The 13,191-nt window shown below is 52.4% G+C and overlaps 1 protein-coding gene across 1 annotated transcript; it reads left to right on the top strand.

Moving 5' to 3' along the window:
- Positions 1-2,615: 2,615 nt before the first annotated feature.
- Podnl1 (podocan like 1) lies at positions 2,616-13,062 on the top strand. Its single transcript, XM_042054196.1, has 11 exons — positions 2,616-2,636; positions 3,019-3,198; positions 6,187-6,408; positions 7,018-7,111; positions 7,370-7,434; positions 7,549-7,658; positions 8,436-8,592; positions 8,853-8,968; positions 10,648-11,305; positions 12,695-12,843; positions 12,915-13,062. The coding sequence occupies exons 1-11, from the start codon at positions 2,616-2,618 to the stop codon at positions 13,060-13,062; spliced, it is 1,920 nt and encodes a 639-aa protein (XP_041910130.1).
- Positions 13,063-13,191: the final 129 nt, after the last annotated feature.

Genomic DNA, 13,191 nt, shown 5'->3' on the forward strand with positions numbered 1-13,191 from the left:
TAAGAACTGTCAAGCTACCTTGGGTGTCCAACCTCCCTTTTCTCTTGCCCTTCTGCCATCCACCAGAACCTAACGTGACACATGGCTCTCACTCAAAGCCCAGCAGATGAACTGCCTGATCTTAGACTTTCAGCATCCAGGGTCTCTTTCTCTAGAAATGACCCAGCCTCTGGTGTTCTGTGGTAGCAATGAAATGGACTTGGACAGCGCCTGAATAAACAGGACCCGGAGGAGTTCATTCGACCCTCCTGACCTTCTGTGAGCCCGGAGGTGGTCCTCACTATAACCAGTCTACCCGGAACCCAGTTCTCTCAGCCCTCGGCTCTTCTCACTGGGACACAGTATTGAAAAATCGAAAAGATTCTATTGTGTGGCTGTGATGTGTGCCTCAGTAGACTGGGGCAGGAGGATCAGGAGTTACGCGCCAGTATGGACTCCACAGTGAGACCCTGTCTCAGTCAACGGAGCATCCGGTCCATTAATTGATCAGCAAACCAAGAGCCCAATGTTAGGTGTGTTCAATACTATCGTAATGTCATAAAGGGTACACTTTATTCTATGGTTTCTGGGAATGGAACACATCCCCGTGCATGCTAAGCAGGATTTCTGCTGAACTGCACCCCAGTCCTACGAAAGAACAGACTTTTTTTTTAACTTGGCAAACCACTTTAATTTACAACTTTAAATATGAAGGCTGTAATTTCTTGAAACTTCTCACCTTGCTCTTGCACAGAGTTGAGTTTATACTTTCGGGACTCATCATCAGGAGGGATTCCCAATTCATCTGTCCACTGTGAAGGATCTGGATATGAAAAGTGGCCCCGCACAGCGTCCAAGTTGCGCCAAAAGCGCCAGAGAATCCAGAACCACGTGAGTGAACTTAAGAACTCACCCTGGATCATCTGTTTCCGTGTAAGCTGGGGAAACTCCCTGTACTTGGGCGGAATATGCACCCCACCGCCAGCATGACAGGCTCCACCATCTCCAGCCGCCTGCACTTGGCAGCCCCCAGCAGGCAGCCTCCGAGGTGACCGAAAGTGCCAGCCGCCATCAGCACAGACATAGTAGTGGCGAACGGAGAACAATCTGAAAGAACAAACTTTTATAAACTTTTTTAATGTAATTTATTTTGAGCTGGGTGCGATGGTATATGCCTTAATTCCTAGCACTCAGGAGGCAGAGGCAGGTGGACCTCTACATTCAAGGGCAGCCTGGTCTATGCGGAACACATTCTAGGACAGCTAGGGCTACACAGAGAAACCCTGTCTTGAAAAACAAACAACAACAAAGATTTATTTATTTAGTGTGTATGAGTGTTTTGTCTGCATATGTGTACTATGTGTGTGCCTGGCACACGTGAGCTCAGAAGACATTGGATTCTTGGGAGCTGGAATTACAGACGGCTGTGAGCTACTTCGTGGATCCTCTAGAAAACACCAGTACTCTAACTGGGGAACCATATCTCCAGTCCCCTAGAACACATTTTTAAAAAATGTATTATTACATTGTGCGCACGCGCATATGCCAGAGCATGTATATGAACAGAGTCATTTCTCTCCTTCCATCACGTGGACCCCAGGGACTGAACTCTAGTCCTCAGGTTTTGTGTCAAGGGCCTTGACCCCGAGACTTCTTGCCAATACAGAATATATTGTATTCAACACCTCATTTGATCTGTAACGTTTCCCCTCTGACCTCCTCAGGAGGCCTCCAAGCTACCCACCTCTTCAGTCTCCTCTTTCACATCTGCCTTCTTCCACTAGGTGACCCTCTCCCTTTGCCAACGTTCTCTCCTCTTCCCTGGAGGCTTCCCTCCCTTTCTTGTGCAAACCCCGGAGTACAGGGAGCTGCAGAGATGACTCAGGTTAACAATCTGTATTGCTCTTCCAGAAGACCCCAGGTGACTTCCAACAACCATGTCAGGTAGCTAAGAACCACCTGTAACTCTAAACTCCATGCCAGAGTCCCTGTGGGCACCTGCACACATGCACATACATCTATATAGTTAAAATCAATAAAAAATAAACCTCAAAAAAAAAAAAAGAAAGAAAAGATGGGGCAGTGGTGGGTGCACGGCTTTAATCCCAGCACTTGGGAGGCAAAGGCAGGCAGATCTCTGTGAGTTCAAGGTCAGCCTGGTCTACAGAGCGAGTTCCAGGATAGTCAGAGTTACACAGAGAAATCCTGTCTTAAAAAAAAAAAAAAAAAAAGAAAGAAAGAAAGAAAAGAAAGAAAGGAAGGAAAAAGAAAGAGAGAAAGAAAGAAATGAAATGAAAATTCTACAGACCACAGGCTTTGTTACTTATTATTATTATTGTGCATATGTGTCTTCATTGGGGTTTCTTTTTTTAAAATTTTTTTCATTATTTATGTATTAGTGTCCTGGGCACCAGATCTCATTATAGATGGGTGTGAGCCATCATGTGGTTGCTGGGAATTGAACTCAGGACCTCCAGAACAGCAGTCAGTTCTCTTAACCTCTGAGCCATCTCTCCAGCCCTTCATTAGGGTATCTATTGCTGTGAAGAGACTCCACAACCATGGCAACTCTTACGAAGGTCAACGTTTAATCGGGGCTGGCTTACAGTTCAGAGGTTCAGTCCATTACCATCATAATGGGTCATGGTGCTTTACAGGCAAAGGACTGAAGAGGTAGCTGAGAGTTCCACATCTTGTGCAGGGAACAGGAAGTGAACTGAGACACGGGATGCGGCTTGAACATATGAGACCTTAAAGCTTGCCCTCCTCCAACAAAGCCACACCTCTTAATAGTGCCACTCCCTTATGAGCTTACGGGGGCCAATTACATTCACACTACCACAGTGTGTTTGTACCATGGCACACATGTGGAGGCCTAAGGACAACTTGCAGGCATCAGCTGTCTTCACCATGTGGGGGCCCAGGGATTGAACTCAAATTATCAGGCTTGACAGTAAGTGCCTTTACCCACTGAACCTCTTAACATCTTGCCAACCTGGCGTGTTTTTTGTTTGTTTGTTTTGTTTTGTTTTGTTTTAGTTGGGGTCTCATGTAGCTCAGAGTAGTCTGAAACTCATTATTCCCCTGCCTCCTCCTCTTGTGCTGGGCTCACAGGTGTTATCACAGAAGGCTCCCCATGTTTCTGGTCACAAGACACATTCCAGAAGCCAGCTGTCAGCACGTCCCAATGACGTGGGTTTAGATGGAAATTACAGCAGTGTACAGTACGGCAGACCACACTTTCTGTCCTCTGAATCACTAACCAGACACGGAAAACAGGCCCAGGGCACAAGAGAAAAGCACATGGAATTAGAAATTATATAACCCAATGTCTTGGTTAAGGCTTCTATTGGTGTGATAAAAACACCATGATCAAAAGCAACTCTAGAAAGTATTTCATCTTACAGCTATCAGGTCACAGTCCATCACTGAGGAATTCAGCACAGGAACTCAGAGCAGGAACCTGGAGGCAGGAACTGGTATCGGATCCATGGAGAACGCTGCTTCCTAACCTAAGCCTCACGGTTCGCTCAGCTGTTTTCTCGTATAACCTACAGGCACCTCCCCAGGTTGGAACCACTGTCAGCTGGCTTCAGCTTCCCCTTTTGTCAAGGTTGTCTTATTGAAGGGCTCAATCGATCGTGCAGCTAGGTGCGCGGTGTGTAGCACAGCCTGCTGTCCCAGTTGAGGGAGACTAAGGCAGGAAGATCATAGTCGAGGCCAGTGCCTGCTGCATAAGACCCTGTCTCAAAACCAAGCAAGGTGTCGAAAGCATGTAAAAAAGACCCCTTCCTCAAAGGGCTGTCAAATAAAACAACCGAGCTAGAGAGCTCAATCTGATGAAGTGGATTTACCAGTTGAGAGTCCCTCTTCCCAAATGAGTCTAGTTTGTGGCATAAAACTAGTCAGCACACACAGGCTGGCCTGGAACTCAACACGAAGCTGAGGACGGAATGCCGGGTTCTAGGTGTGTACTACCAGACCTGGCTTATTTAGTGCTGGAGATGGAACCCAGGGCCCAGCGCGTACAAGGCAAGTACTCCACCCAGCCATGCCTTTGGCCCTCCCGTTTTCGGTTATTTTACTTTAACGTGTATGACTGCTTTCTCTGTACCGTTTGCAGGCAGCTTGTCTAGTATTTTGCAGTCAGTGCTCCTAACCACCTCAGCACTCACAAGGCCCTCAAATTCTGAGTCTTGTTTTGTTTTGTTTTTCAAGACAGGGTTTCTCTGTGTAACCTTGGCTTTCCTGGAACTAGCTCTTGTAGACCAAGCTGACCTCGACTCACAGAGATCCACGTGCCTCTGCCTTCCAAGTGTTGGGATTAAAGGCGTGCACCGCCACTGCTCTGCCAACTTCTGAGTCTCAAGGAGCCTCCTTTACATAGTAAACTTTGTTCTAGGACTATCTTTTGTGGGACCATCAGCTCCCCAATAACGACCCAGAGATTTACTTTTAATTATGAGAGCTTGGCATTAACTTAGGCTTTCCCCCAACTTAACGAACCCATATTTTTTTTTAACGTATGTTCCACGATGTAACTCTGTGACCTCTTCTTAGTAAGGCACATCCAACTTCATCCGAGTCCGCTGGAGAATCTGTGCACCTGTATTTCTCCTTCTCTTTCTCTCCCCAAAAATCGGCCTATCTTCTCCTGCCTAGCTATTGGCCATTCAGCTCTTTATTCCACCAATCACAGCAATACATTTTCACACAGTGTACAAATACCCCACAGCACCTTTAGAGCTGCTTGGGAGTTCTAGTTTCTTTTCTATCTCTGACCAACGCTACTCATGGTAGAAAAAGGTTCATTTTGTCTAACACTTGTGGCTCACAGTCCTGCTGCTGAGGGACAGTAAGGTGGGCACTCGCAGGGGCAGCGTGCAGGGGAAGGCTCTGTGCTAGTCTCCACTCTGACTGGCTCAAGCTTCCCCACCTGCTCAGATCTCCAGGAGTTCCATGAGTGCTGGGAACTGCAGTCCGTCCTCTGGAAGAGCATCAAGAGCTCTGAACCAGCTCTCTAACTCGGTTGTTTTATTTGACAGCCCTTTGAGGAAGGGGTCTTTTTTTACATGCTTTCGACACCTTGCTTGGTTCTGAGGCAGGGTCTTATGCAGCAGGCACTGGCCTCGACTATGATCTTCCTGCCTTAGTCTCCCTCAACTGGGACAGCGGGTTGTGCTACACGCCGCCCACCTAGCTGCACGATCGATTGAGCCCTTCAATAAGACAACCTTGACAAAAGGGGAAGCTGAAGCCAGGCGGTGGTGGCGCACGCCTTTAATCCCAGCCCTTGGGAGGCAGAGGCAGGTGGATCTCACTGAGTTTGAGGCCAGCCTGATCTACAAAGCAAGTTCCAGGACAGCCAGGACTGTTGCACAAAGAAACCCTGTCTTGAAAAACAAAACAAAACAAAAACAATACAAAACAAAAAACCTCAACAACAACAAAAAGGGAAGACGAGGCACAGAGACCTGGTTCAAATAGGCTGACCAGCCGCTGGCTCACACGGATAACCACCAGCCTCTGCTTCCCTTACATTTATCTCCCTCTAAGAGCCATGTCTGTTTTGGGGGTGGGCTGTGGCTGCCAGCCAGGCAGGAGAAGGGAAGCCCAAGCCTCCCTTGAGCCCCCCTGGTTGGCTTCATCTCCTTGGGGACCCTCCACTGCTTCCCCCATTCACTGGCACCCCATTCCTGCCTGTGGTCAGCCCAAATACCAGATAGGGTGAGTCTCAGTCATTCTCAAACATTCCTCCTCACTGTGGCTCAATTTAGGCTGGCTGAGGTTATGAAAATAGAGCAGGGCGGTTGGAGCAGAGGGAACTGGAGGGATGGGCTACATGGGCCTTGCCACCCTATCCAGCCCTCTGCCTGCCCTCTTCAGAGAGGGGATGGTCATCCCCTCAGGCCCTGTGGTATAGCTGTGTGTGTGTGTGTGTGTGTGTGTGTGTGCGTGTGTGTGTGCCTCTGTGTATTCTATGTTGAGAGATGGAGGGCAGCTGTAGTCACAGGGGAAGCTGGAGGGAGTGAATGCTGGGCCGGAGCCTGAGGAGAGGCAGCACTGGGCTGACTATGGTAAGATGGGAGGATCTGGAGTGGGTTGCCCACCCCTGACTGGCTCTGGTCGCTGGTTAGGTGGCCAAGCCTACCCTGCATGGGGGAACCCCTCACCAGACTGGCCTGTTGATCCCTTGCTCTACCCCAGAGGCCTCAAGAGCTGCTGCTGCCGCTCCTGATGCTGAGGTGGGCCCTGGCACACATGGAAGACCCTGCCTTCCCACACTTGGGTGACAGCTCACAGCCCCTGCCGAGGGCCTGTCCTTGGCGCTGCTCATGTCCTCGAGATGACACCGTGGACTGTGCTGGTCTCGGTCTGCGTGTATTCCCGGACAATGTCACCAAGGCTGCCAGGCACCTGTCCCTGCAGGTGAGGGCCCAGGCAGGGTCGAGGTGGGAGGTCCACGTGCCAGAGCTGAGCCTGGCCTTGCTCTGGGTCTGCCAAGCCAGGCCAAGGCCAGACATAGAAGCACTGTGTGTCCGGAGAGCTGAGTTTGGGGTCCGCATCTTAGAAGGAGTAAAGTTGTTTTGATCAAAACACTGAGTTCTGGGCCAACCATTGTGATGTTGGGAGTACTTCAGGAAGATCTGGGGCAAGATCTGGGAAGATTCTGAGGCAGGAGGATGGACACGAGTTTGAGGTTATCTTTCACTGCATAGTAAAGCCCCTGTGTGGGGGAAAAATGGCTAGGGAAGTGTCAGAGACCAGGTTGGAAATTAGCAGCCTGTGGGGCTTGGGGACTCAGGGTAATTGTGTTGATTGCGGTGTAATAAGGGACCCACTGCCTTGCAAGTCTCGCCTTGAGGTTGTTTGGGGTCAAGGAAGGGGATGTTTTCTTCTCCTCCTCTTGCTTTTGGAGACATTAGGGATGAACCCAGGGTCTGCGGATGCTAAGCAAGGGCTCTGCCAGGCCACACCTCTAGGTTACTGTTGGAGGAGCAAGTGGCAGGCCTTGGTGTGAATGTCTTTACTCCACAGAACAACCAGCTGCAGGAGCTCCCCTACAACGAGTTGTCTCGCCTCAGTGGCTTGCGCACACTGGACCTGCACAGCAACCTCATCTCCTCAGAGGGTGAGGACCTCAGGCTTGGAACAACCAGGTCCCAGCCCCTCTCCACATCCGCTGTTTGCCAGTTGTGGCCAGCTCTTCTTCGGGGGTTTCCACAACTGCTGAGCACGGTGGAATTTCAAGGGTTGGGGGATGGTAGTGGCTGTGGCTTTTGAATAAGGACAGGATGTGTAGGGGGTGGGGGTGGGCCAAAGCCTGGGAACCTCTGCTAGTCCCCAGCCCTCGGAGTTGGGCTGCTAGACACGCCGTGCTCCCACCCAGGTCTGCCTGATGAGGCCTTTGAGTCCCTCAGCCAGCTAGAGCACTTCTACGTGGCCCACAACAAGGTGAGCCTGTGAGAGGGTGCATCCTGGCTGGGGTCACCCAGCAAGCAGGACCTGGGTGTGGGGCTGGGGAGGCGGGAAACCCGGCCCTGGGACCAGATGCTCTTGCTGTTGCAGCTCTCTGTTGCACCCCAGTTCCTGCCACCCTCCCTGCGTGTCGCCGATCTGGCTGCCAATGAAGTGGTGGAAATCTTTCCTCTCACCTTTGGGGAGAAGCCCGAACTCCGGTAGCCTTAGCGCTGGCTCCGCCCCCATCCTTTGATTCCTGGATCCTGCCCCCAGAGGTCAGGGAGAAAGAGGCCTGCCCTGGGAAGCGCGCACACGGCTTTGCATAAAGAAAAACAGAGGGCAGCCCTGTTTTGGAGGGTCTGAGGCCCGGCTCTGCACTGCGGGTGGGGAGGCAGAGAAGGCTGGGTTCTGTTCCGGGAATCCTGGGACAGGGCTCTGCGCTTTGGGGCGGTGGAGGGGGGGTAGGAGGGCAGGTGGCAGGGAGGACTCAGATCGGGTTTTGGAGGGTCTCGGGCCCTCAGCTCAGTTTGTGGAAATATGTCCCTAAACTTGGGGTCAGAGGGGCATCAGCTTTGGGGAGTCTAGGGTTGTGGCCCTGCAGTGGATGGGGGGAGCTTGAATGGTAAAATAGGGCCCCATACACTGTATCAAAAGTCTAGACTAAGATGGGCCTTTAATCCCAGCCCTTGGGAGGCAGAGGCAGGTGGATCTCTGAATTCGAGGCCAGTCTGGTTTTTCAAAGTGAGTTCCAGGATAATCAGGGCTACACAGAGAAAGCCTGTCTTGAAAAAAAAAAAAAAGTCTAGACTAGGACAGATACCATCTACCTCAACACACACACACACACACACACACACTTGCACACTCACCCTGTCTCTCACTCTCAGACCGAAGTTGAGGGCAACTCCAGCTGCACTTGAGGGGCAGCAGTGGCAGCGTTGGGAAGGGTGGGGTATGCATGCCTGGGCTGGTAGCTGCAGCCCTACCCTTCTCAGGTCTGTATACCTCCACGACAACCGACTGAACAACACTGGTTTGCCACCTAACACCTTCCTCGGTTCGGAGGCCATTACCACCCTAAGTCTCTCCAGCAACCAGCTCAGCTACCTACCACCCAGTCTGCCATCCTCCCTGGAGCGGCTCCACCTGCAGGTACCCTGCCTACCACACACACACATGCCTGGGCCCAGGTCTCTTAACCAGCAGCCTGCGGGATTCCTTCGCCTGCTCCTTTTCCATCCTTTCAACTGCTCCCCAGAATCCCAGCTGCTAGAACAATCATTTAGAAAGAAGCAAAACTTGGCTGCTTTGCACAAACAAGACAAGTTCCTGGACACCTTTCTCTCAAGAGCCTCCTGTGGTTGCCATAGCTGTCCAGCCAGAGGCTCCACTTCACTCTTTCCTTCCTCCAGAACAATCTTATCTCCAAGGTGCCCAGAGGAGCCCTGAGCCTCCAGACGCGACTTCGGGAGCTGTACCTCCAGCACAATCAGTTGACAGACAGTGGCCTGGATGCATCCACCTTCAGGTAGGCACACGCAGTTCTGTGCTGACAGCCGCCCCCACCCAGGATTTCAGTGCACACCCAGCTGCCATGAAAGGTATTGATTTGGCGGTGTCTCTGTCTCCTGCTCCCAGTTCTTGAGATTCTATTACCCAATAGTTGTGTTTTCTTCTTCTGTGTGTGTGTGGGGGGGATGGAATACAGGGTTTTCTTTCTTTTTCTTTTTTTCCTTTTGATATAGGACTTCTCTGTGTAACAGTCCTGGCTGTCTTGGAACTTGCTTTATAGACCAGGCTGGCCTCTAACTCATTGAGATCCTCCTGCCTCTGTCTCCCAAGTGCTGGGATTAAAGGCATGCACCCAGCTGGAATCCAGGCTCTTGCATATGCTAGGAAACAAAACAAGTCTTCTGTCTACACCACCACCACCACCACCACCACCACCACCACCTCCACCACCTCCACCACCTCCACCACCACCACCTCCACCACCATCATAACCACCACCACCACCACCACCACCAGCCATACCACCACCACCACCACCACCACCACCACCACCACCACCTCCACCACCACCACCACCACCTCCACCACCTCCACCACCACCACCACCACCACCATTACCACCACCACCACCACCACCACCACCACCACCACCACCACCACCGCCACCACCTCCACCACCACCACCACCACCACCTCCACCACCACCACCACCATCACCACCACCCCTACCACATACACACAAGAGTTCTAGACAGGTAGACAGCTGTACCTCAGCTGTTTTGTTTTCCTTGTTTTTTGTTGCTTTTGTTTTGTTTTTTTGAAACAGGGTTTCTCTGTAGCTTTGGAGCCTGTTTTAGATTGTTTTGGTTTTTTTTGACAGGGTCTCTCTGTGTAGCCTCGGCTGTCCTGGAACCCTCTATAGACCACGCTGACCTCCAACTCATTTAGCTCTGCCTTCCTCTGCCTCTTGATTGCTGGGACTAAGGATGTATGCCACAATGCCCAGCTTAATTTATCTTTATGTGTATGGGTGTTTTGCCTGCATGGACGTCTGTGCATGTATGCAATGCTCGAAGAGCTGTCGGAGAGTGGCAGATCTCCCGGGGACTGGAGTTAAGGCAGTTGACAGCCGCTGTGTGGTGCTGGGATTCTAACCCTGGTTCTCTGGAGGAGCAGCCAGTGCTCTTAACTGCTGAGCCATCTCTCCAGTCCAGCCCTGGTTCTTTTGAAAGAGTCTGGCTAAATGCAGTCCAGGCTGGCATGGAACTCACAATCCTCTCAATCACCTCAGGAGTTCTGGGATTCCATACCTATACCCATGGGCATTCTGGCCTTCCATATGTATTTCTGTATCATATCAATCCAGTTTTGTTGCTACATCACTCTGAAGTCTCCAGTTTAAAGGAATCCTAAAACCATTCCCTTACTTCCTGGTAAGATCTATAGGGGTTCCTCCCCCAACTCCCAACCCCCCTCCTTTTTTTTTTTTTTTTTTTTTTTTTGAGACAGGATTTCTCTGTGTAACAGCTCTGGCTGTCCTGGAACTTACTGATAGACCAGGCTGGCCTTGCACTCATTTGCCTCTACCATTTGCCTCTACCTCCCAAATGCTGGGATTAAAGGCGTGAGCCAATAATGCCCAGGCGGGGGTCTCTTTCTTGAAGTGACCATTCCATCACCCCTCTCTCCCATCAGCAAACTAAGCAGCCTTGAGTATCTGGACCTGTCCCACAACCAGCTGACCACAGTGCCTGAGGGTCTACCCGGAAACCTGACCATACTGCACCTGGGTCGCAACTGCATCCGGCAGGTGGAAGGGGTGCGGCTACACCGAGCAAGGGGCCTGCGCTACCTGTTGCTGCAGCACAATGAGCTGGGGGCCTCAGCGCTGCCCGCCGGGACGCTGAGGCCTCTGCGGGCCCTGCACACGCTGCACCTCTACGGCAACAGGCTGGAGCGCGTGCCCCCAGCACTGCCCCGCCACCTGAAGGCCCTGGTGATGCCCCATAACCGCGTGGCCGTGCTAGGTGCGCGGGATCTGGTTTCCGCGCGAGCCCTGGCGGAGCTCAACCTGGCCTACAACCGCCTGGCCAGCGCGCGCGTGCATCCGGGCGCCTTCCGCCGCCTGCGCGCCCTGCGCAGCTTGGACCTGGCCGGTAACCAGCTGAGTCGGCTGCCGGAGGGCCTGCCCCCAAGTCTGCGCTCTCTGAAACTGCAACGCAACCAACTCCGGGCCCTGGAGCCAGAACTGCTGGCCGGCCTGAATAAGCTGAAGGAACTGAGTCTGGCACACAACCGGCTCCGCGTGGGCGACATCGAGCCGGGCACCTGGCACGAGGTGCAGGCACTGCAGGTTAGGGGTAAACTACAATGTGGTTATCTCCACCCCACCGTTGGCCCAGCTACTCCTCAGTTCCGAGCCCAGGCATGCCACAGAGCCCTATGGGGGTAGCCTGAATGGCTAAAATAGACCCTGTTTGAATTGTTGCTGGTATGTCCCCACCTTCTCTATTCTACCCAGCTGGGTACAAGACAGGACCCATATGTAAGCATTGGGCTCAGATGGAAAGGGATTCTGGCATTCGGGAGCCAAGGAATACTGAGTGCTACAGTTCCGGTGGAAGCGTGCTCTGGCAGTGGGGAGCCAGGGCACAGGACACAGTAAGCTTAGCAGCTTGCAGCCCTGCTCTAGGGACAGTTTCCCCAGTGTAACAGCTCTGCTGGGGCAAGAGAGGGCTTCCCCAACCAAGTTGTTACAGCTCCGCTGCTCAGCTCCATTCTCCAGTGTAACAACTCTGTCTGCTAGGGGAAGGTTTCCTCAGCGAAAGTGTTACAGCCCTGCTCAGATCCCTGGTCTCTGGCTTCCCGCACAAAGTTGTAACAACTCCTTCTCAGCTCTGGCGAAGGTCTTCACTCAAACCTTACTCAAGAGATTTATTGGGAGGGAAGAATCCAGGAGAGAGGCTGCCTCTCTGCCAGAGTGCAAGAAGGGCAGCCACAACCAGAGTATGAGCAGGGCTTATACAGGGCTTCCGAAGGGCGCAGTGTTTCCAGGGAGATTTTTCAGGGTGGGAACTGGTCAGATTCCAGTCCCTTGAGCTCAGATTGGCTAGATCTCTGCTCAGGGATTGTTTTTTTCCCTGCACAGGGGTTGAGGCTAAACCATTTCACTGGCTTGGGTTTCAGGACCAGGGAGGGTTTCTTTGGCTGGCTCCTTTCCCCTACACCTTATCTCTTTCTGACCCTAAGCATCCTAGTTAGGGCAAAAGGCCGGCTAGGCAATCAGTGTGATAGAAGGTAAGGAGCATGGCCAGATACGAAGACTGCACCTGGCTCCACAGCTCAGGGAAGGCTGAAGTAGGAGGGGTGAAGCCAGATGAGGCTACAGAAAGAAGAAAGAAAAGGGGAGGTGGGAGAGGTATGGAGGAAGGGAAAGAAAGGGAAGAAAAACCAAGGGTGTGGATGAGGAGGATGTGAAGGACCACCATCCTCACATCCTTGTGTCCTGTTGAATCAGGCTGGTGAGGACATCTACCTGCACATCTCATAGATAGAACAGAAACAGACCAGGCTCAGCAGACCTCTGTGGAGTGAAGGGATTTGGCAACCATTATCAAATAAGAATCTGGAGGAAGCCTAGCTGGGCGTGGAAGAGGCAGAGGACTTGGGGAAGAGAGGGCTAGAAGCTCTTTGGCTGTGAGACCCAGGTCCTGAGCCTGCCAAGGTGCTGTCCACCTGTCAGGTGCTGGACCTGAGCTACAATGAGCTATCGTTTGTGCCCCCGGACCTGCCTGAGGCCTTGGAGGAGCTGCACCTGCAAGCTAACCGCATCAGCCACGTGGGCCCAGAGGCCTTCCTCAGCACACCCCACCTGCGTGCCCTCTTCCTGAGGTGAGAACGGGAGTCTGGATAAGACAGTAGCTCTTCCATCACTGCCCTGACATCCCTGCCTCTCTGCACAGGGCCAACAGGCTTCATATGACAAGCATCGCGGCCGAAGCCTTCCTGGGGCTTGCACACCTACGTGTGGTAGACACCACAGAAAACCCAGAACAGGTCCTGGTCCAGCTGCCACCCAAGAAAAGGGGGGCCCTGAGCCCCAAGGGCTAGCCCCGAGCGCTGATGTACTGTGGACTAAGGAAGTTCTCAGTTGGGGCCTTGGAGGCTGGGCCTCTTCTGCCCAGAGCTGGCCAAAGCACTAGAAACAGGTGTCTACTAGGGGTGGGAGGTGAGGGGTAG

This window comes from Arvicola amphibius, chromosome 15 (genome assembly GCF_903992535.2).
Source record: "Arvicola amphibius chromosome 15, mArvAmp1.2, whole genome shotgun sequence".
Classification (NCBI taxonomy): Eukaryota; Metazoa; Chordata; class Mammalia; order Rodentia; family Cricetidae; genus Arvicola; species Arvicola amphibius.